The following is a 23,311-nucleotide window of genomic DNA, read 5'->3' on the forward strand; positions in this document are numbered from 1 at the left end:
ACGAACATGAACCCTGCAGATGATGTGGAGCTGGAGTGAGCAGTGAGCTGCAGCAGAGAGAGCGCCCGCCCGGCCTCTCCATGTAAGGGAAAGGAGCTGCAGCGTTTGGGAAAAAAAACACCACTTTACGGCACCAGCAGATTTTCCCACAGTTTGAGGAGCCTGAAGGCCCCAGTGAGGACGAGGTTATTAGAGTTCACCACAAACTAAACCAAGGTGTGGACAAACATCTCACTTTCACTGGAATAAAAATTCAAACTAGACTTTAGGAGGAAAAAAGAAAACTAACTGAGAAGATGTTGTGTTTTTACCAAAATAACTCAAACTGACACCAAGAAAAACTCAAAATAAACTTTTTCAAACAGGAAAACTTAAACTGAAGCAGCGGAGCCGCTCTGCAGACTGAACCCAAACTGAACTGAACTGAAAACAAAAAATAAGAACAAAAAAAAAAATTAATGAAAAATGCAAAACTAATTTATACTAACTCTGATTCTGACGCATGATTCCTTTCCTCACTTTAGTTCTTCCCTTTCTTTCCTCTCTTCCTTTCCTCACTTCATTTCCTTGCTTTAGTTCCTCTTTCTTTCCTTAATTCCTTTCCTTGCTCCCTTTTGTCTCTCCCTTCCTTTTGTTGCTTCCTTTCCTCCCTTCCTTTGTATCTTCATTTCCTCACTTCCTGTCCTCCCTTCCTTTCCTCCCAACCTTTCCTCTCTTCCTTTCCTCCCTTCCTTTCCTTGTTTCCTCTCCTTGCCTCTGTTCATGCATCCTTCTGTGCTGGGACTCTGCATTTGTTATTGGTGTGTGCAAATGTTGAAGCAACAACGAAGGAGGAAGTTAAAGTTCAAATCATCTGATAAAGTTATTTCAAAATGATCAGAACAGACTGATGTTAATCTGAGCTGATCAGCTGGGAGTTCATCCTGATGATCTGTGTTGTTGTTGAAGAACGTTGTGGCAAAGCCTCCAGCAACATCTGAGACTCAACGTTTAGTTCTTAGAGGTCAAATCAGCTGCTGCTGCTGGACATCTGCCGTTCTAGTGTGAAGCTGCACAGGCCGAGGAGAACTGAGGAGAACCTGAGGAGAACCTGAGGAGAACCTGAAGAGAACCTGAGGAGAACCAGAGGAGAACCTGAAGAGAACCAGAGGAAAACGTGAGGAGAACTGAGGAGAACCAGAGGAGAACCTGAGGAGAACTGAGGAGAACTGAGGAGAACCTGAGGAGAACATGAGGAGAACTGAGGAGAACCAGAGGAGAACCAGAGGAGAAGCTGAGGAGAACCTGAGGAGAACATGAGGAGAACCAGAGGAGAACCTGAGTAGAACCTGAGGAGAGCCTGAGGAGAACATGAGGAGAACTGAGGAGAACCTGAGGGAGAACCAGAGGAGAAACTGAGGAGAACCTGAGGGAGAACCAGAGGAGAAGCTGAGGAGAACCTGAGGGAGAGACGCTGCACTCTCCCCTCAGCATTATGAACCTCCCTGCTTTACTTTCTAGGTCAAAGGTCACCCTGTGCCCAGCTGAGAGCTGGCGTCTGGCCTCTGGCAGTTGAGGTGGGTTGGTGTCAAGGGATACCAGAAGAGCAGCGTCTGTGTACTTTATGTGATTTAGGAAATGTAGAGGACGAGTTACACTTTGTTTTTCATTGTCCATTGTATGCCAGCCTAAGAAATGTTTTATTTGAAAAAAGTACAAACCAGGAATCCTGATTTGTTTTGGTTGTCCGAATTTAATCTGCTGAGATGGCTGTTTGAAGAAGAGGTGTTTGCTTTGGGTAAATTCTTGGAGAAAGCGTGGCAGCTGCGGTGGAGACAGCTGTACCCGCATGTATGAACTGATGCATGTGTTTATGTACTTTTGTTGGGAGTGTGTTTATAAGCCCATGGGAGCTGGGCATTATTGTATGCAGGACACTTAAATAAAAATGATCTATCTATCTAACTTATAGGCCTTCAGCAAGAACAATACATGCACTGCCACAGTTTCCACTGGGAGCAGCACACACACACACACACACACACACACACATACTCACACACACACTCACAGCAGCTGAGCAGCTACAGCAATATTACAGCAGTATTTCAGGGATATTACACGTGACAGTGTGAAAGTCATGGTATCGTTGGCATTGCCACGGCAACAGTCAGGAACCTCCTGGAAACACTCTGATTTGCCTTTTAATTCACTGTTTAAATGTCTCTTCTGGCATTAATTCCTTATATTCCTTATTATCGCATATCAAATCAGATAATGTGTGATATGCATGTGTAAACAGAATAATTCAAAGAACTTGTAATTGACTTTTTTTCTTGTCTTTGTGTGTGTAATCAACTTGTGAATTTTTATAGTGATATCTGAAAGTAAAATGTTGAGCCCCTTTCCCCTGTGTGTTAAAAACAGTGTTTTTTGGTAATATGTGGTCATAAATAGGTGATTTTCAAAACTCTCCACCAATGTGATTTCTTGGGACTTTTTTCTCTCACTCAGGACAAACTGAGGATCCAAAATCAGTTGAGTTTGCTTCTCTTGCAATTTGTCCTAGGTTGACCCCAATTTTGGCCTAAAATTACTGGACTAAAAGGCCCTCGCCGGCTCTACCTGCTCAGGGTCTGTGGTCCCAGTGTGATGAGGTGAGATCCAGCGGCTAAATCTGAGAAACAGAGGAACTCGTCTCAGATTATTAGGCCACACAGTGGGATTGAGTAGAAATGTGTGCTGGGTTTCATTCTCTGAGCGCTGCGGAGGAAGTAATCCCTCAGCAGCTGTCAGTGACTGAAGAGCTGAACAAATTTTCCCAGCATGCCACAGGCAGACCGCTGCACCGCCACAGCCACAAGAGCACTGCAGTGACCCCGGGCTCTGTCCAGCCAAACTTTTCTTTTTTTATACCGCTGTCATTGTTAACCCTTTGAAACCCGCACTGACATCAGATTAGTGGAGGTTAAGTGTCTGTGAAAGGCGTGTGACCCTCTGACACCTGAGCAGATCAGCCGGATTTCTTTCAAAAACACCAGAAACAATGAGCAATGAGCAAGAAACGACCCAAAAATCAGCAAAAAAAAAAATTAGTTAAAGGTCACAAGAAAATGACCTGGACCCGGTTTGACCTGAACCTACTTACTCCTGTCCTTCACTATCTCCCACTGTCACTCACTACTTCTTTCTTTCCTTCTCGTCCTCCTTCTTTCCTGAACAATGAGAATAATCATTAGTTGCAGTCTTAGTGTTTGGATCCACAGTTTTTTTTTTTTAAATGAGGTCACAGGTCCTCAGGCTGATTAAATACCAGAATGCATATTCGACCCTCGGGGAACAACCTTTTCTTAGTTTGACTTTTTCCAGCCGCCAGAGGACAAATCCCGATATTATTTTCGTCTGTCTCTAAAGCAGCAGCCGCAAACAAAGAGCGATAAATCATGTGCACATTAACTGCCGGCGTGACATAAACCGTCTCCAGTTGCAGCAAGGTCGACGCCGGTGTCCGGCTCTCGCTGCCTGTCATCGTACTGTATCTCAGCCGGGTCACGAGTCCACCTGCTATGCAGTGACAAGTGTGTTTTCATAGCTGTGAAAACACACAGTGAACACCCTGTCAAGTCGGTCTGCCCTGCATGGGGAGAAGTCAATCTGCTGCACAGGACAGAGAGGAAACACCATGGATGTGAGCCGATTTGCTCTTTTGAAACACTTTAATCACTCCCCGGTGTGATTCTGTGGCTCGGGGCTGTAATGAAGACCTACGGCGGCGAGGTGATGGAGTCGAGCAGCTGTCCCGGCTCAGAGGCTGGCGGCCAGCAGCTGGGACGCTGCAAGCCGCCTGCCAGCCTGCGGGTGAGTGTGCAGGACAGCAGCAGCTTTGTGGTGGACAAAGCCCTCCTCACCCAGAACTGCGAGTACTTCAGGGCGCTGTTCCAGTCGGGAATGCGGGAATGCCAGCAGGAGGAGGTGTGTTTGAGGTGCGTGGGAGCTTTGGGTTTCTTCGTCCTGCTGCAGGTGCTGAATGGCGAGCGTCCGGTCCTGAGCGGCGACCAGATCGTGGAGGCGATCGAGTGTGCGGCTTTCCTGCAGGTCCCGGCGCTCATCAAGCACCTGATCAACATTATCGACTCTGAAAACTGCCTGCTGATGTACCACACGGCCGCCACGTACGGCGCGTGGGAGCTGTCCCGGCACTCGGCTCTGTTCATCAGGGATATGTACCCCGACCTGCAGGAGGAGGTTCGGGCTTTGCCCCGCCAGCTGCAGGGCCACATCGAGTCTCTTCCTCCGAGTTCCTACATGGTCGTCTGCAGCCACTCGCCGTCCTCTGAGCTGCTGCAGGACTTCCAGAGGAGCGTCTGCTACCTGGACGAGCAGACCGGAGACTGGAAGGTGCTGACCGAGCTGCCCAAGAGCGCCAGCACCACCATGGCGGGCGTGGCCGTCCTCGACAACAAGCTGTACATCATCGGAGGCGTGCACGATGTAAGCAAAAAGGTGGTGGACGCCGGCTTCTGCTACGACCCTGCGACGAACGAGTGGTGCACGATCCGCAGTCCCCAGCAGCTGCGCTACAACTTCACGCTCATCGGCCACGAGGGCTGCCTGTACGCCGTCGGAGGCGAATACGACAGGAAGGTCATATCGTCGGTGGAGAGGTATGCGGCGGCTGACGGCAGCTGGAGTTTTGCCTCTCACCTGCCCTGCCCCGCCGCCTCCGTGGCGTCGGCCAAAGCCATGAGCAGGATCTTCATCTGCCTCTGGGGGGCGAAGGGCGCCACCGAGATACACGAGTACGTGCCCGAAAAGGACCAGTGGCTTCTGGTCACCACGCTCGTCCACCAGGAGAGCTACGGCCTCTGTATGGTGGCTCACAGGGACAATCTGTACGTGATGCGTAACGGGCGCTGTAACGACTTCCTGCTGTGCGTGATGGACCGCTACAACCTGAGCTCGGGCCAGTGGACGGCCATGACGGGCCAGTACGGCAACAGCAAAGGCTCGCTGTTCACGGCGGTGGTGAGAGGAGACTCGGTGTTCACGCTGAACCGGACGGTCACCACCGAGTTCACCATCCTGGATCACAAGTGGAAAACCAGGAGGGAGATGAAGGGCTCTGGGAAGGTCGGCTCCATGTACACGTTCCTGCTGAGGCTGCCCGAGGTCACGCTCGGCCTCGTGGGAAAGCCGGCGGCTCGGACTGCGGGGCAAAAGTTCGGGGATGTTGACAGTTGGAGAGTCTCCACCCGGTGCTTTGAAAACATGTAAAGACTCTTACACACAGGCTGATTGGCTGCAGCTGAGGACACCGCGACCCTCGTGACAAATACACCGAAACATTTCATCTGCTACTGAGAATTAAAACTTGCTCAAAACGAGGTAAAAACAATCTGCCTCAGCTCTGATTTCTTCTCATCTGATTTTCCACCAAAGATGTTATCAGCTCGTTTCATCTTTTATTCTCTTCACTGTTCAATTCTTGTGTTTTTTTTTTTTTTTTTTTTTTTCAAACAATGTAACAAAAATCTGCCAGTGGGATGAGATAATCCCACTTGTTTCCAAGGCCAATCAACTTGTTTCCAGAACTTTCTTGAACTTTATGCGTGTTCCCAGAGTCATTCCTGAAACAAGTCAAGCTGCACTGGAAACAAGCAGGATTATCTCATCCGAGTGTCGGATTATCTTAGTAAAGTAAGTAAATGTTCCAAATGTTTCCCATGAAGGTCCTGGTGAGGCTGCCGTCTATGCCCCCTCAACTGGAACACACTGTTTAAACATGCAGTGAATACACACTCAGTGCTGTGCCATAAAGTTTCCTCTGCTGCTGCCTATAATGCTCAGCTTGTCTTGTTGTCACTTCTATGTTTGGCACTGAGCTCATAGTTAGTGCTGCTGTTGGACTGGACTGCATTTTATTATGAGCTGTTTCCAATATTCTGTCCCTCCTTATGTATGTAAATAGGGAAGGACAAAAAATTAGAAACACGCCCTGACTTGTGGCCCTGCTATGCCCTCATATAAACGTGAACAGACACTCGCGGATCACGTGACGGCTTCGTGATCCCTGATAGACGTAAAGACTTTTCCTGTTTGTACAGAAAACAAGGCGTGAGTGCCGGCGGCTCCCAGGAGCCTCCAGCCTGGAAAACAAACAGGGACACGCAGAGGAAGAGACGGAAAAACTGCACTGAGAACAGCTGCGTTCACCGCTGAATTATCTTCTGTACAGACCAGGATTGTGACTTAAAGAAAGAGAAGACGCCGCCTTGGTGAAACTATTTCATATAATATAATAACAACAAATTCATAATACATGTTCAGTATACAGTATGTTCAGTATGAATCCGAACTTGTGCTATCATTTGCTAAGAGTGAGTATTGATTGTTATAAATCAGTCCAAATAAAAAATACATTCAACACGTGCTAGAAAACACATATTTACTTGTAAGTTAAACACCTGGGGCTGGTTTCCCAGATGGAGGTTTAATTAAGACAGGACGAGGCCATAATCTGGAATATCTGCTGCATTTACGGCTTAATAGACCTTCCAATACACATCTTAGTTTCAAATTAGCTGGACTGTGATAATCCACCTGAACGAGGGGAGTAAAAAATATGGAGCAAGATGAAGGGGGGTAATACTCTGGGAAAAAAAACCAACAGAATTTTCAAGATTAAAGTCATAAATTTTTGAGGAAAAAACTGTGAAAACAATTTTTTCTTCTACGCTTGAATTTAGTAAGAGGGAAATCCTGGTGATTTGAGCCCAGAATCACAATATTCTCATCAGCATCTGGTCGTAAATCCAGAACTATCTTAGTGACCCAGAGAGTGAATTAGAGTTATTCCAGTTTAAAAGAACATTTTAATCTGCGACTTTATGCTAAAAGCCCGTCTGGGAAACCAACCCTCAGTGTAATAAGACATTAACAGAATATCAATATCCATGAATAAACAAAATATTGAACAAAAATGTGCAATATTGGTCATTTTACTGATCCATGGCTGTTCATTTTTTACAACGATGGGATGTGTTTTTCCTCAGTAAAGGCCACTGCCCGTCTCTTCATACCGTCAGCTCAGTGCTAATGAGTGACAACAAACAACAAGTCAGTGTTTTCCTGCAAATTAATAACAGGTTGGAGTTTAAGCAGGTACGAGTGTGTGTGTGTGTGTGTGTGTCCGCCGTCATGCCACGTGCATCATCAGCTCCTCCAGGGCTCGCTCTCGGTGGTTCTCGTGGACGAGCAGCACCTCCTTGATGGCGTTCTGCTGGAAGCCCATCTCATGAAACTGACGGAGGAGCTGGAGGAACTCAGCGGCCTGGAGGAGAAACAGCAGGAGACGCGTTTACATACGTTTACACACGTTTACACACGTTTACACACTGATTTATCTGTCCAACATCAGGACCGTATGTGCCTTGCTGGCTGCCATCGGACAGTGAAGCGCAGCTGCTGTCTGTAAAAGTGGGAGAAGATGTGGGCGCTGTGGGAGTCAAGGTGTTTACATTTCACTAAAACTAAAAACTCAAACTAAATGTGAAAAAAAAAACATTTTAGTTTAACTGAAACAAAAATAAAAACTAGACTTTAGGAAATAACTAAAACTAACTGAAAGGACATTGTGTTCTTACAAAACTAACTGAGGTAAAATCAAAGTGTGTAGAAAGTGTGTTCAGTTTTCCTTTTTGTCAGGAAATCTACAGACATTATTCTGTGTATTCTGACAAACAGCGGCCAGATTAGAATAAAGAAACTAACTCACACTGACACAGCAAGAACAACTCAACTGGAACCAGCAAACCCACTGGAGACTGAACTGAAACTAAACTGAACTGAAAACATAAAATCAAAAACAAATAACAAATAAAAATAAAATCTAATGAAAAAAAAAATCTATAACTCTGGTGGCAGTATTTTTTTTTTTTTTTTAAAAAAAGAATCTCTGTGATGTGAAGCCCCCACACACCCCCACAGTTCATAAACATATATATTTATTTTTTTTATTCTTGAGTGTTTTATTCTCTGTGCTGCTGCGTGGAAACACGGTGAACACCACAGAGAGAGAGTTTCCTTTGCATTTTCAAAAAAAAAAAAAAAAAAAACAACTACATTTTTAATGAAGTGTAAGTATATTTATGAGCTCAGTATGTCTATAAATGCAGGTCTTCAAAACCAGGACACACTGAGACGACACACACGGTGTGTTTCCAGCACACACGTCTTTCTCAGGGGTTGAATTTATTATTATTTAATATTGTGTGATTTTTTTCAGAGAGGTCTCAGGCGTTCATACAGGAGGTGGTCTGACCTCTGAACTCTGAGGACGATCTCTGTTTATTATGAAATGTTTGGCTCTGCTGACTCTCCTGTTTCCTCCTCGGTTTTTGGCAGTTTTCTATTAAATGGAAAATATGTTTTTTTTTTCTAACTTTGAAGCTACTTAATGGGACATTCATGGGGAAGTCAGAGTTTAAAGTGTTAATAATAATAGTAATTATGTTTGGCTAAATAACTGACTTTTCCACAGCTCCATATGCCGAGCATTCAGCTGTTATGGAAAATTATAAAGCATTCGGATTTAGGAACAAGGAGATCCTGCTGATCTGAGCCCAGAATCAGCAGATTGTTTTCTTCTGAATCGGCCCAAGTCACAGCAACGTCTCTTCAGAGTCCAGATGCTGAGGAGGAGATTGGGGTTCTGGACTTAGACCAGCAGGATTTCTTTCAGACCGGATCCCAACAGGAGGAGAACAAACTAGTTTTCACTGTTTTTTTCTCATAAATTTGTGTTTTTCTCATAAACTTGCAAGTTTTTTCCATAAATTTTCAACTTAATAATCTCAGACTTCTTGAATTTTTTTCTTAAATTTGTGAATTTTTTCCTCTACATTTACCACTTTAATCTCACAAAATATCCAAGTTTTTCCCCCCCGGCTCTGTATTTTTTATCCTCCCTACAGCGGCCCTGGACACAACCTCAGCTATGAAAAACAAAAAACGTTTTCACCCCTAAGAATGAACTTTGTGCAAACGTGTGAACGGACAGCCGCCACTGACTGAAGACGCTCACGGTGAAGAGGCTAGACGTTCCCAGGGAACCTGAACGCACCTTTGTCTCGCAGTTCTGGAACATCTCGAGAGCTTCCTCCACCTGAGCCTCGTCGTAGCCGAGCGCACACAGGTGGTCCCACGCCACCAGGTAACTCAGGATCTGCAACAGCATTCATCACACAGGAGCGGTCAACATCCACGCTCCAGTTTTCATTTCACTGATGTGCACAAATAATTAAAAAAAAAAAAAAAAAAAAAAGCAGAAAGACCACAGCAGCAGGAGAGAGGGAAGATGTGCAGGTGAGATTAAAAAAACATTCAACATTCACTTCACTGTTCAGCACTTTGAGCTACATCCCCCGTATGAAAGGTGCCATATAAATAAAGTATTATTGTTATTATTATTATTATTATTATTATTGTTATAAATATGTATTACAAGCAATAACAAAAGTTGTGTAATCCACAAGTCACCAGGCACTCTGAACACTGGGGATACAGATGACAATACACTTTAATCCCAAAACAATTAGGATTATTACTCAATTATCATACTTATTATTATTATTATTGTTGTTAACATTGTGATTTTTTTGTTTGTTTGTTTGTTTTGTTTTTGTTTGACCATGGCTTCCTCTCCTCCACAAATTGTGGAGTATTCTCTACATATTCTCATTGTTTTTTTTAAATGCACATGTGCAAATAAAGAAATCTAAATCAAACCAATGAATCACTCGACGTAAGATTAAACTATTATAATTTGGTTTTAGTCGTTTATGAAGTAAAAACGTCAAACACCGTCTGATGTCAGCTTCACTCAGAAGCTGAGAGCCAGAATGTTCTAGAGACGTGGCCGACAGCAGCAGAGTGAGGAGGAGGAAGAGGAGGAGGAGGAAGGAAAGAGGAAGAGGAGGAGGAAGAGGAGGAGGAGGAAGGAAAGAGGAAGAGGAGGAGGAGGAGGAGGAGGAAGGAAAGAGGAAGAGGAGGAGGAAGAGGAGGAAGAGGAGGAGGAGGAAGGAAAGAGGAAGAGGAGGAAGAGGAGGAGGAGGAAGAGGAAGAGGAGGAGGAGGAGGAGGAGGAGGAAGGAAAGAGGAAGAGGAGGAGGAAGAGGAGGAGGAGGAAGGAAAGAGGAAGAGGAGGAGGAGGAGGAGGAGGAAGGAAAGAGGAAGAGGAGGAGGAAGAGGAGGAAGAGGAGGAGGAGGAAGGAAAGAGGAAGAGGAGGAGGAAGAGGAAGAGGAGGGGGAGGAAGAGGAGGAGGAAGGAAAGAGGAAGAAGAGGAAGAGGAGGAGGAGGAAGGAAAGGAAGAAGAGGAGGAGGAGGAGGAAGAGGAAGAGGAAGAGGAGGAGGAGGAGGAGGAGGAAAAGGAGGAGGAGAAAGGAAAGAGGAAGAAAATGAAGAGGAGGAGGAGGAAGGAAAGGAAGAAGAGGAGGAGGATGAGGAAGAGGAAGAGGAAGAGGAAGAGGAGGAGGAGGAGGAGGAGGAGGAGGAAAAGGAGGAGGAGGAAGGAAAGAGGAAGAAGAGGAAGAGGAGGAGGAGGAAGGAAAGGAAGAAGAGGAGGAGGAAGAGGAGGAGGAGGAGGAAAAGGAGGAGGAGGAAGGAAAGAGGAAGAAGAGGAGGAGGAGGAGGAAGAGGAAAAGGAGGAGGAGGAAGGAAAGAGGAAAAAGAGGAGGAGGAAGAGGAGGGGGAGGAGGAGGAGGAGGAAGAGGAGGAGGAAGAGGAGTAGCAGCCCGATGAAGCTGTAAGTCTTATCAAGCTGATTTGCCAGCTGCCAGCCGTCTGTAAACCAAATCCACTCTCCAACTTCCTGAAGCCATGAAGGTGTCAGGATGATTAAAAGCCTCAGACTTTCACAGGCGTTTGGACACAAGAAATCTGAGGTTGATCAGTGCATTGAGAATTATGTAACATATGAAATAAATAAATGAGACGGCGTGTTTGCTGCCAATTCCCAGATTCCCTGCCGTGCTAAAGGCCATTTCCTCTGGTTAAGCCTTCCTCTGCTGTCCCGGGTTCTGCCCTGTGATTGGCTCAGGGTCCGGGGGGAGCGTCCAGCTGACGGACCGTCCTGAGAAAGGCCGCCCGTGGAAACTCTGAGCATCTGAGGTCTATTTTTATGGTGTTTTTTATTCCCTGCTAGGCAACAGCATCAGATATGGGCCGCTGGAACGAGCCGAGGGCGATGCCTGCTGCTCGCTGGGAAACCGGCTCGCAAAAAACAAAAACATGAAAGAGCTGACAGACTTATGAGGCGGCCCGGGGACAGATTACACCGACGTTACGCTCTGCTCACTCACAGCGGCGTTCCTGCAGGCTGAGCTGCTTTAGAAGCACAGAAACACTAAAGATGGACAGACCCGAGTCACGACCTGCTGACAGGATTAGCCAATTAATCCATTAGTCTGCTAAGAGAAATTTAATTATATAACTATGATTGCATTAACCTCACGACCCAGATTAGGATAAGAGGCTTGGAAAATGAATGAAGGGATGATATACATTGTGTCCGCTTCATCAGCTCCACCTGTAATCTAATCTAATCTAATCCAGCTGTTTCCTCTCCTGCTGCCTATAATGCTCAGCTTGTCTTGTTGTCACGGTAACAGAGGTGTTCATTCACTTCTGTGTTTGGCATTGAGCTGCACTTTACTGACAGCTGTTTCCAATATTCTGTCCTCCCTCATTGTATATAAATACGGAGGGACAAAAAATGAGAAACCCCTCTCAGTATAATGCAGTCCAGTAGCAGACCTCTGCAAACTACAACCTCAGTAATAAACACAGAATTAAAGTGACACATTCTGCACAACGTCAACACAAACTGAACAAAGCCTAAACAACAGCTGAACTGAATATCAACAGAAACTGAACTGAAACTGGGACGATTTAATGTCCAATCTCTGTCGTGCGTTTAAAATCTCCCTCCGCAGGAATATGTGAGGGGGATGGGAAACGAAAATGTGCAAGTTTTCAATTTTTTTTTTTTTTTTTTTTTTGCTGATTCCTCAATCAAACCAGCTGTTTTGTCAGAGATTAAAAAGTTACTTTCACAGAGTGGAGTGATCCAATCAGAACACAGCTCAGGTTTGACTGCTCCCGCCCCCCGTTTGATTGACTCTACCATAAGTCTGGGTGAATAGATAGATAGATAGATAGATAGATAGATAGATAGATAGATAGATAGATAGATAGATACTTTATTCATCCCGCAGGAAATACTCTTTTCTGATTGGCTGACAGGTGTGTGTTAAAACCGTGTGCTGCACACAAAGTTCGCTGTTCTAAATTCATCCACTACCCAACGTGTAACCATAGCAACATTAAAAAGATATTGACTTGATAAACTAACGACAAAAAACATTAGCTAATGTATAATAAATAAATATTAAAACTAAATAAATAAATAAATGAAAGGTTAAAAAGAAATCGACAGATGGACAACAAAAAGAGCGGCAGTCCTGTTCAGGTGCAGCAGTGTGTGTGTGTGTGTGTGTGTGTGTGTGTGTGTGTGTGTGTGTGTGTGTGTGACCTGCTCTGGGCTCTGCTGGCCTGTCTTCTGCAGGGCGAGGATGGCGGTGTGCAGGGGGTACCCGCGGGCCGTCACCGCCCCCAGCAGCTCTCTCTCCTCAGGGCTCAGAGCCGACAGGAGCTCCACCGTCGAGTCCGAACTGGAGAGGGAGGGGCTGGGGGTCCGGGGGGCCAGGGGGTTCGGGGGGGCCACAGACTGAGAGGAACCAACAGAACCAACAGAGAAATCAATCAGACGTGGAAGCTGTCTCAGTTCTGAAGTTGGGTGCTTCCATCCAGTGACTTTTCACATTTCAGCGGGATATTTATCTGACGGCTGGAGTCACAACGTCAATCCAGCATCCGACCTTTAGATATGTCAGTTTGATAGTTATGATCATAATTTTATTGGAATTGGAGAAATATTTTTTTGCTAATTTTCTGGTACCTTTGTGTTTTGTTTTGTTTTTGTAATTAGAAAAAAAAAGAAAAAAGAAAAAAAGAAAAATAACAAAAGTCATGTAATCCACAAGTAAAAATAAAGAAAAAAAAAAGGCAGCAGGGGCGGATTTACCAGGGTGGTCTGGGCTGGCAGCTGCCACCCCAGTTTGGACAATGTGTCAGAAAAAAAAATTTAAATGTTGTCGCCGGTGGGAAACGTGCATGACTGTCTGAGTGCCAGTGAACGTGTCGTGAGAGGAGCCGGCGGCAGGTCCCGTTCCTCTCATGTTCCTGTCTGGATCTCAGCAGAGACACAAAGAGAACCACTGATCCAAGCAGAACAACATCACTTTGACTTTGACTCTGAACAAACTAGAGGAACCACAGCTGGAGGCTCTGAGCCCACACTCTGACAGAGCTTTGACCTTCAGCTGCAGTCAGGAGGAGCTCTGTCCGTCTTTCTTTCTTTCAATCTGCCAGCCTGTAAAATTTCCATGCCACTCTTTAACCTCCAATGAATATTTCTCAAGATCCAGGACGTCCGGCTGCAGGACGTCCGGCTGCAGGACGTCCGGCTGCAGGACATCAGACTGCAAGACCTCAGACTGCAGGACATCAGGCTGCTGGATGTGAGACTGCAGGAGGTCCGGCTTCAGGACATCAGACTGCAGGACATCAGTCTGCAGGACGTCAGACTGCAGGACATCAGGCTGCAGGACGTCAGACTGCAGGACGTCCGGCTGCAGGACATCAGGCTGCAGTACGTCAGACTGCAGGAGGTCCGGCTTCAGGACATCAGACTGCAGGACATCAGACTGCAGGACATCAGACTGCAGGACATCAGTCTGCAGGACGTCAGACTGCAGGATGTGAGACTGTAGGACATCAGACTGCAAGACGTGAGACTGCAGGACGTCCGGCTGCAGGACATCAGGCTGCAGGACGTGAGACTGCAGGACGTCCGGCTGCAGGACGTCTGGCTGCAGGATGTCAGACTGCAGGACATCCGGCTGCAAGACGTCAGACTGCAGGACGTCAGACTGCACGGCCGGCTGCAGGACATCAGACTGCAAGACGTCCGACTGCAAGATGTCCGACTGCAGGACATCAGGCTGCTGGACGTCAGACTGCTGCAGGACGTCTGGCTGCAGAACATCCGACTGCAGGACGTCCGGCTGCAGGACGTCAAACTGCAGGACGTCAGACTGCAAGATGTCAGACTGCAGGACGTCAGGCTGCAGGACGTCAGACTGCAAGACGTCCAACTGCAAGATGTCCGACTGCAGGACATCAGGCTGCTGGACGTCAGACTGCTGCAGGACGTCTGGCTGCAGAACATCCGACTGCAGGACGTCCGGCTGCAGGACGTCAAACTGCAGGACGTCAGACTGCAAGATGTCAGACTGCAGGACATCAGGCTGCTGGACGTCAGACTGCTGCAGGACATCCGATTGCAGGACGTCCGGTTGCAGGATGACTTTCACACACCAGCGACCTTGACTTGCAGCTTTGCTGAGAAAGTCAGTTTCAGATAAGTTCCACTCACTGATCCTGGTGAACCTTTAATAACTTGGCTGTATGTGAGGCCAGACTTTACACCGGCTATTTTTAGAGTGCAGATCCCCTCAGAGATTTATGAAATGCGAGTTGAAAAAAAAGCACACTTACAGTTACATGTGGCACCGACTTCCTGACTAAACTGACACAATATGTTCACAGTACTAAAGGAAATACTAAACAGAATGGTTCTCCAGCAGGGGAATCTTTTCTAGGTGATTTTAAGGCTGGGCTGATCCTGCATGGCTGTGAGGATATCTGTGATACTGGGGTGATTTAAATACTTTTCAGGGATTATGTGTGGCTAATTTTAGCACAGGCCATGAAAAGCAGTACGTGGGCTTTGCACTGTAAACATAGCAAACTCCTGGGAACCAGACAGCGCAGCTTTCGCCGGCCATCCCGGGAGAAAAGGCTTTTTTTGTCCTAATCCCGATTAACAACTCAGAGTAAACAGTCTCCTTCAACAGTGGAAGTAACTGATTACACTTACTCCACTTACTGGTATTTTTTTACTTTCACTTTTAGTATATGTTATTGTATTGTATTGTGCTAAAGTCATCTGTACAGAGAACTGATTTATTGTCAGAAAGGGACAAACTATGTTTCCCTTCCCAGAGAAAAAGAAGCTTTTTGTCATTTCTCATTTTTCCACTTCAAAGAATCCGGTTTGAACTCTGCTCCCGTCCTTTCAGAATCACATGGGAATCCTCTTCTCTTCTCTAGAAACTGACACAGCAACTTTGACTACCTCTACATTTTAAATCATACACTGTTTACTATGACGGCGTGTTAGAGCCACTGTGGGGAGAAAAAAATTATGGAGCTGGGGGAGGGCTGAGAAAAAAACTCGGACTTTATAATCTCAGAATTTTGAGTTTTTTCCTCATAAATTTGTGAGTTTTTTTTTTTTTTTTTTTTTTTTTTAAGAATTTATAACTTTAATCTCAAAACATCCAAGTTTTTATTTTTTATTTTTTTTTAGTCTTTTTCCACCTCTGTCCTACTTGTGAAAACAGCAGCGGAAGTTTTATGTCTTCCGAAGATAAAAGCTGGACATAAAAAGTATTGCTCAAAAACAAAAATGTTCCTTTTCTGCTGAAATTACCCACCATGCCTCATGTCTTACCGTCTCCTGTGGCTGCTGGTAGGTGATGGTGGGGACTCTGTCCACCGTGTTGGCTCTGGTGTTTGGCGGCCTGTGTGCGGAGGAGCTCTGTGATTGGCTGCCTGTCTTCAGGTCTCGGCTGGCGGTCTCCAGCGAGGAGAGCGAGCACTGCCGCAGGTTCTTCCTGCGTTGGTGCGGCAGGCTGCTCAGGCAGGCGGGCGGGGTCAGCAGGTTTGGGACGAAGGCTCTCTGAGCTTTCCTGGGGCCAGGCTGACCCGAGGCGGCCGGGGAGGCTTCCTCTGGCCGAGACGCCTTGGCCTTCCCCGCGCAGCCGTCCCCTTCGTCCTTCGATTCGGAGACGGCGGCGCTGCGCAGGACGGCCAGGTTCAGGCTGCGGGATCGCTGGCGAGGATTGGGCTCCCAGAAGTCCGAGCTGTGGCGGCTGGCCAGGCGGCTCTGCTGCGGGCTGCTGAACATCAGCCAGTACGGCGGGCAGGACGGCTGCAGGCCTGACGGTGAGGAGGCGGCGGTGGCGGCGGGATGAGGCGAGCCGCTGTAGCCGCTCTGCAGCCCCGTCAGCACCCAGTTCTCCAGACTGAACTCGTACTGCACAGACAGCAGAGGGGGTGACTTGGATTATACAGGTTTTTTAAAATGAACTTTTCATTGTGTTTTGCTGTAGTAAAACTGTAAAATTACAGACTCAGTTTTTTTCACTGGATCAGAGACGGTTGGCGTTTTTAGAACATGAAGTTCATTTCACACCTGGGCTAACCTCTGACCTGGGCTAAGGTCAGGCCTGGGCTAACCTCTGGCCTGGGCTAAGGTCAGGCCTGGGCTAACCTCTGGCCTGGGCTAAGTTCAGGCCTGGGCTAACCTCTGACCTGGGCTAAGTTCAGGCCTGGGCTAACCTCTGACCTGGGCTAACCTCTGACCTGGGCTAACCTCTGACCTGGGCTAAGTTCAGGCCTGGGCTAACCTCTGGCCTGGGCTAACCTCTGACCTGGGCTAACCTCTGACCTGGGCTAACCCCTGGCCTGGTCTAACCTCTGACCTGGGCTAACCTCTGACCTGGGCTAACCTCTGACCTGGGCTAAGTTCAGGCCTGGGCTAACCTCTGACCTGGGCTAACCTCTGGCCAGGGCTAAGTTCAGGCCTGGGCTAACCTCTGCTACCTCTGTCACAGTTACCATGTCAAATGCTGAGATTCCAGCTGTGAGAATGGCCAAACCAGCCTGGTGCTGTGTTTTGTTTTGTGCTGTGTGTAGCTCGGTTAGTCTTAGAGATTAGACTCTGCTGATTCGGCTTCATTTGTGGAGCTCCAACTGCTGACGGCAAACTATCGATCCACCTGGTGGCGGCGGATGGATACAGTTTGTTGTTGTTTTTCAGCAGGAAATAGTTCCCATGAAACTGCTGTGGATCATGTTGGGTATCAGGGTCACTGTTTTTGGAAAGAGCTGCTGCCCCTGAGTTTTCAACATGTACATTTTTGATGGTTTGAGCTTTCCAAAATAAAACAATCCCCATCCAGCCCCTGAAGGGAGACTATCTGGATGGGAAGGGGTGAGTGGGAAAACATCTTTTTTGTATTTTGGATGAATTATTCCTTTAAGACACACCCACAAGGTTAAAGGACCATCCCAGTGATTTTAAATGTTTGGTCTGTTTACTACAATTTCCTGCGCATTTTCCATGTCAACAAACCATCTATCAAATCCTGCATAGGAGCTACAGATTTCACCACACAGGACCAAAATGTGAGTTTGTGGTTGAAGCAGCCGCCTTATAAAGTTCTGCTTCTGCGCTGATGGAAAACTGGAGTGAAGAAAGTGTGAAGGCTCTGAAAGTTCATGTTCATATCGTAGTGGAATGAATGGAAACCAGCGGCTGGAGGAAAGGGAGGAGGAGTGATGTGGCAGCTCTGAAACCCCACTGCTCGCTCTGGGAGGAGAGCAGCAGGAACGTCTCGTAGGTGTGAAACATGCAGAGTCACTGGGACGGTGCTTTAAGTTTAGGGTTCTAGTCGGGTTCAAACCTCTGTCTCCTGCAGGATGGTGAGGTAGTCAGGAACCGAAACCTCCATCTGCTGCTGGACCTCCTGTAAGGCAGCGGGAGGCATCTTCAGAGGAACACCGTCCACACCGCTCATCCTACTGAGAGAGAGAGAGAGAGAGAGAGAGAGAGAGAGAGAGAGAGAGAGAGAGAGAGAGAGAGAGAGTGAGCTCAGGTATTTGCGGTGGGCGTTACCATGGCGATCCAATGACTTGTGTGACTGTGACTGTGGATTAAACTTGACCCTGTAATCTAGATCTGCAGGATCCACATCAGCTGCCCTCAGGTTCTTAGTGCAGCATGTCTTGTGCGTCTGCTGGGACACACACACACACACACACACACACACACACACACGCCACCTTCTGTTCCCTCTTCTGTCTCTCTCTCAGGAGGATCTGTCTCCAGGTCCACAGGGCCACTTCTCCAAACCTGTCTGGTGGATCGCCATGAAGAAACATCCATGCTGTCTGCAGCAGGCGGCCTCAGCTCGGCTCTGTTGATTTGTCCTACAGTCTGCGAGAGGCTGTGAGAAAGTAAGGCATCTGTGACAGCACAGGGACGCCTGCCACAGCCACGATGAATGAACAGACTGAGGCCAAGCCTTCTGAACCGGCTCAGCTGGCCCAGCTCAGCCACGCTGTCCACAAACAGGAGGAGGACGGAGCAAAAACTCAAAATCTTACCAAGATTATTTGTCTTATTTCAAGTCAAAAATGTCTTATTTCTAGTCAAAATATCTCATTACACTTAAAATATCACCTCAGAGGTAAACTGTTTTTAGACAATTTTCTCTTGTTTCAAGTGAAAATTTGCTTGTTTCATTGGCAAAATTTGCCAGTGGAAAAAGTGAAAATTCACTTGAAATAAATGAAAATTAGCTAGAAACAAGAAACAAATTTTGCCAATGAAACAAGCAAATTTTCACTTGTTTCAAGCAAATTTTCACTTGAAACAAGAGACAATTGTCTAAAAACAAGTTACTTCTGAGGTGATCATGTCTTATTTTAAGTGTAATGAGATACTGTGACTAGAAATAAGACAAATAATCTTGGTAAGATTTTGAGTTTTTGCAGTGCAGGTCTCCGTGGTTTCTTGATCACATTTTATGGTCGGTTGCAGCAACATTTGGTTTAATGTTAGGTGACGCTGTCGTTGTGCTCACTGTTGAGTTTCAGGTGACGTGAATTTTTTATTATTATTTTTTTTTATAACTTTTTGGGCATTTCTGCTTTGTTAGACCGTCACAGTGGAGAGAGACAGACAGGGAGAGGGACGACACGCAGCAGAGGATTCAAACCCTGGTGGTTTTACATCATATGCAGTCTACATGGTCATAGTCACCGGGGTGGCCCCGGCTGACTTGAACTTCGACCCCATTGTTCCCTCAGTTGTCTTGGCAACATTACAGACGTTGATCTTCACAGCTGAGTCTGGGTTCAACTGATCTGATAGGAGCTGAAGAACTGAAGCCTTCAATCTGTTTGTTTCATGTTTGCTCTAAAACTCAATAAAAAAAAAAGTAAAAAGAAAAAAAGAAAAAAAATGAGCTGAAAATTTGCCAAAAAAGATAATATTCATCAATATAGTGGTCTGAGCATTTTTCTCTAGTTATTTTTTTTGGATAATTTTCTAATAATTTCCTCTTTTTTCCAGGCCATTTTCTTGTAACTTTTTACTTATTTCTTGCAAATCTTCCTGTCACCTGCAGCCTGGTGAAGAGAGCTCAGCAGAGAAACTCAAACAGGCTGCTTTACCCCCACAGCTTCTCACTAACTTCTATAAGTAGTAGAAGTACAATCGAGGGCATCCTCTGCCAGAGCTGCACTGAAGGAAACAGGAGGGACCTGTCCCGGGTGGTTAAGACTGCTCAGAGGATTGTGGGAGCTGCACTTCCCAACCTTGACTCTGTACACTCTGACCGCCTGCAGAGGAAAGCAAGAGCCATCAGCTCTGATAAAAACCACCCGGGGCAGCACTTATTTGTTCCCCTACCATCTGGGAAAAGGTACCGTACATTAAGATGTCGTACCACCAGGCTGAGGAACAGCTTCTTTCCCAGGGCTGTCGCCTCCATCACCCCACCCACACACACACACACACACACACCCACACACACCCACCGACACACTCAAAACACAGGACTGAAACTGATAAGCTGACCTGCCACTGCAAAAATACAAAATCTTACCAAGATTATTTGTCTTATTTCAAGTCAAAAATGTCTTATTTCTAGTCAAAATATCTCATTACACTTAAAATAAGACATGATCACCTCAGAACTAAATTGTTTTTAGACAATTTTGTTTCATTGGCAATATCTGCCAGTGGAAAAAGTGAAAATTCACTTGAAATAAGTGAAAATTAGCTAGAAACAAGAAACTAATTTTGCCAATGAAACAAGCAAATTTTCACTTGAAACAAGAGACAATTGTCTAAAAACAAGTTACTTCTGAGGTGATCATGTCTTATTTTAAGTGTAATGAGATATTTTGACTAGTAATAAGACATTTTTGACTTGAAATAAGACAAATAATCTTGGTAAGATTTTGAATTTTTGCAGTGTGAGCTGATGCGAGCCACACGTGCAATGAACTGAGGTCTCTATGCACTTTCCTTATCACTGCTGCTGCCTTATTTATTTATCATTTATAGTACATTTTTACAGTTTTAGCCATGATTGATTGATAACCTCTGTTTTTATCCTGTCTGTCTCGGTTTGTTATCCTGTCTTGTCTTGTGTTGACTTGTTTTTAATTGCTGCTGAGAGAGTGCCAACTGAATTTCGTTGTGTAACCACAATGACAATAAACGTCCTTATGTCCTGATGTCCTGTCATTTCTCACTAAGCCGCTCATTGCTTTTTTTCCCTGATGTGTTTGAAAGGGTTTCAGATGGTTAAATGCTTATGAGGCTGCATTCAGACACTTTTCACGAGCATTTAAACACAAAAATCTGCTTTAAATAAAGAAAAAGAAAAAGGAAAGAAAAAATAGAAGATGAGCCGCCCACCTGCAGCAGGTCTCGTGTGGTTTGCTCTCAGAAATCCTCTCCTCTTTCACCTTTTTCCTCTTACACAACCTGCAGGGGGATTACAGATTACAGATTACAGATTACAACAGCCTGTCTGCTCCTGCTCTTTAACCACAGGAAGAAAAAACACATGTTTGTTTGTTTTATTCATATTTATAGTCTAATGAAATATGATATTTCCCACATGAAGCTGGGATCTCAGAGAGGAACAACAGCTGCTTCCGATAACATGATATGGGAAAACACACACACACACACACACACACACATTGATATTGTGTGTGTGTGTGTGTGTGTGTGGTCCGTGCAGCAGTAAACACAAGCATGTAGTGACGTAAATGCATCACTGCTTAGTCTTTTCTATCTGCTGCTGCCATAGCAAATCTAATCAGATATATACTTCCTCACACACACACACACACACACACACACACACACAAGAAGCCAGATGGTCCAGGACTTCTGAGTCCAGCAGGCCAGATGCTTTATAAGCTCATTACAGTTTTGACGAAGAAGAAGAACAGAGCAACAGCCGGCAGGGAGGGCAAGATTCATTTACTTGTATTTTTTTTTTTTTTTTTTTTTTTTTATATTTCACTTTATTTCAGGATCAGAATCAGAAATACTTTATTGATCCCCGAGGGGTAAACCGGGCCAGCTGCAGGTGCTCAAATTCTCATGAGAAGAATTAAAAAACAGAAAGAAATATCCAAATATGTCTCAAGATGTGCATTAGTCCAACAAAATATCACAACAATAAAAGTCCACCTGTGTACACCTTACATACAGACACTGCACTGATGAACTGCTGCCAGGTCCTACAGGTTAATGCAAATTAATGCCCAGTTAGATGGTTCAATAGGCAGTTTAAATTTCACAGCTGAAAATGAAGTTTGATTGTTTTTATATGTTTTATTGCTAACAAGCGTATTGTCTTTCTATTGGAAAAGCACTGGAAGCTCTGGTTGAAAGGTGTGCTATATAACTTAATATTATTCTAAGTATTATTATTATTATTTATCAGTATGCAACACAGGAGTTGTGAGTCAATATAAGCACAACACCTTGTAATAAATAAAAGTCCAGTGCCAACACAGTGTGACTGCCTTCATTCAGAATTCAAACAAGCTCATTTCCTCCATATTTTATATTTAAAAAAAAAAGCTCTGATATTAAACTTCACACCATAAAAACTCTGGCAGCTGAGAATGTCAGAAACTCCAGCGGTTTTCCCCGGGAAGTGAGGTTACATCATTTTTTAACATTTTCCAAGCAAACATGAGACTGATGTTTGATGTGGGGCTGATCAAAACAGACTTGGTGGTGACATAAACGTAGAAACGACACTTTAAGATCAGATGTGACTGCACTGATCGCTTCATGACCCAGGCTCAGACTTTCGATTTACATTCATATTCACACTCACTGTTACCCGATTATTAAAATTATATGATACAGTTTTATGGTCGGTACAAGACCGAGACACTGCAGAGCAAAGGACAAAACAACCAACCAACCAGTGGCTGGATGATGCTGTGAGGCAAGAAAACCTTTACGAGTCTTGCACTGTCAGTCCAGGTGGACGAGAGAGAGAGAGAGAGAGAGAGAGAGACAGCTGTAGAAAATCTGTTTGATTAGAAAATGTCATTATTGACTTTTTTAATTGTTTTGCCTCCTGTACGTTCACACTGTCACTGTTTGCCTGCTTTGGTTCTGTGAAGCACTTTTATGCTTTATACATTATTTTTTATATTTAAAATTGAATCAGTTAATTAATTTATTTTTCATTATAACTAAATGTCATTATTATCCTGCTGCTGCTATGATGCCTGACAGTGAAACAGACGTAACACTGGTCTGCTCAGCTTCCCTCCAGCCTGCAAGGCCTCATCAAAACTGATCAATCAATAACTAACAGGCTGATCAAACTCTAGCCATCACAGCGTCGTTTTCACCTCCACCTGAGGGCCGTAAAAGCAGAGGGGAAGAAACGCTCACCTGTGTCTCTGGCAGCCTCTCCTCCTCCTCCTCCTCTTCCTCTCCTGCCAGGCGAGCGGCCGGCTGCTTTCTGCACGGCGGCTCTCCGGCAGCAGAGCTACAGGCTGGGAGGATTAGTGTGACACCTGGCCGGGCTCACCTGACCCTGCAGAGCCGCCGCAGCACTCACACACACACACACACACACACACACACACACACACAGGTCAGGAGGAGGAGCCGCGTTCCTTCAAATGAGACCTGCATCGTTTTACTACAACAATAGACAACACATGGATATTTTAGGCTGCTTCCTGATTTATTATTTGAAATCGATCAATTTGTAGCCGATCAATCAATGAGAAACTGCATGCCGGCTCATGAAAATAACACAGAATGCAGAATTACATCAAGCACAGGAGAGAAATGCAACAAACACACAGCAGACAGGCTTGATATTTACCCCCCAGAGGGGAAAAAAACTTTAAAAACCGATTTATTTGGACTGGCTTGGTGGCATGTACTTACTTTTCTTTTTATTCCTACACCAGCGCATCAACCCTGCCTTTTACTGCTCTGTGAAATGTTTATCTA

At 45.5% G+C, this 23,311-nt stretch overlaps 2 protein-coding genes across 5 annotated transcripts; one reads left to right on the plus strand and one right to left on the minus strand.

Annotated features, from left to right (window-relative positions):
- The first annotated feature begins 3,735 nt into the window (after positions 1-3,735).
- On the plus strand, positions 3,736-5,253 carry kbtbd13a (kelch repeat and BTB domain containing 13a). The gene has a single exon (XM_030048686.1). It carries the CDS (start codon positions 3,736-3,738, stop codon positions 5,251-5,253), a length of 1,518 nt encoding a protein of 505 aa, XP_029904546.1.
- Positions 5,254-6,256: 1,003 nt separating this feature from the next.
- On the minus strand, positions 6,257-22,851 carry ubap1lb (ubiquitin associated protein 1-like b). 4 transcript variants are annotated; one of them, XM_030048249.1, is made up of 7 exons: positions 22,739-22,851; positions 20,720-20,788; positions 17,691-17,805; positions 15,674-16,258; positions 12,569-12,763; positions 9,101-9,202; positions 6,257-7,309 (listed from the first exon to the last, which is right to left on the minus strand). In XM_030048249.1, exons 3-7 carry the CDS (start codon positions 17,802-17,804, stop codon positions 7,175-7,177), a joined length of 1,131 nt encoding a protein of 376 aa, XP_029904109.1. In that variant the 5' UTR covers position 17,805; positions 20,720-20,788; positions 22,739-22,851; the 3' UTR covers positions 6,257-7,174. The 4 variants fall into 4 exon arrangements, with proteins under 4 accessions (XP_029904109.1, XP_029904107.1, XP_029904108.1 ...); XM_030048247.1 differs by having other exon boundaries at positions 17,691-17,808; XM_030048248.1 differs by lacking the exon at positions 22,739-22,851 and adding an exon at positions 22,291-22,305 and having other exon boundaries at positions 17,691-17,808.
- Positions 22,852-23,311: the final 460 nt, after the last annotated feature.

Source organism: Myripristis murdjan, chromosome 3 (genome assembly GCF_902150065.1).
Source record: "Myripristis murdjan chromosome 3, fMyrMur1.1, whole genome shotgun sequence".
Taxonomy (NCBI): domain Eukaryota; kingdom Metazoa; phylum Chordata; class Actinopteri; order Holocentriformes; family Holocentridae; genus Myripristis; species Myripristis murdjan.

What these genes read in the sequence shown, in the direction of transcription:
- kbtbd13a (XM_030048686.1), top strand. Translation starts at nt 3,736, where the DNA reads ATGAAGACCTACGGCGGCGAGGTGATGGAGTCGAGCAGCTGTCCCGGC.
- ubap1lb (XM_030048249.1), bottom strand. Translation starts at nt 17,804, where the DNA reads ATGAGCGGTGTGGACGGTGTTCCTCTGAAGATGCCTCCCGCTGCCTTA. An exon ending in CCATCCTGCAGGAGACAGAG is followed by an intron (nt 16,259 to 17,690) that starts GTTTGAACCCGA and finishes CTGTCTGTGCAG; the next exon opens with TACGAGTTCAGTCTGGAGAA. An exon ending in GCCAGCAGAGCCCAGAGCAG is followed by an intron (nt 9,203 to 12,568) that starts GTCACACACACA and finishes ATGCTGTTGCAG; the next exon opens with ATCCTGAGTTACCTGGTGGC.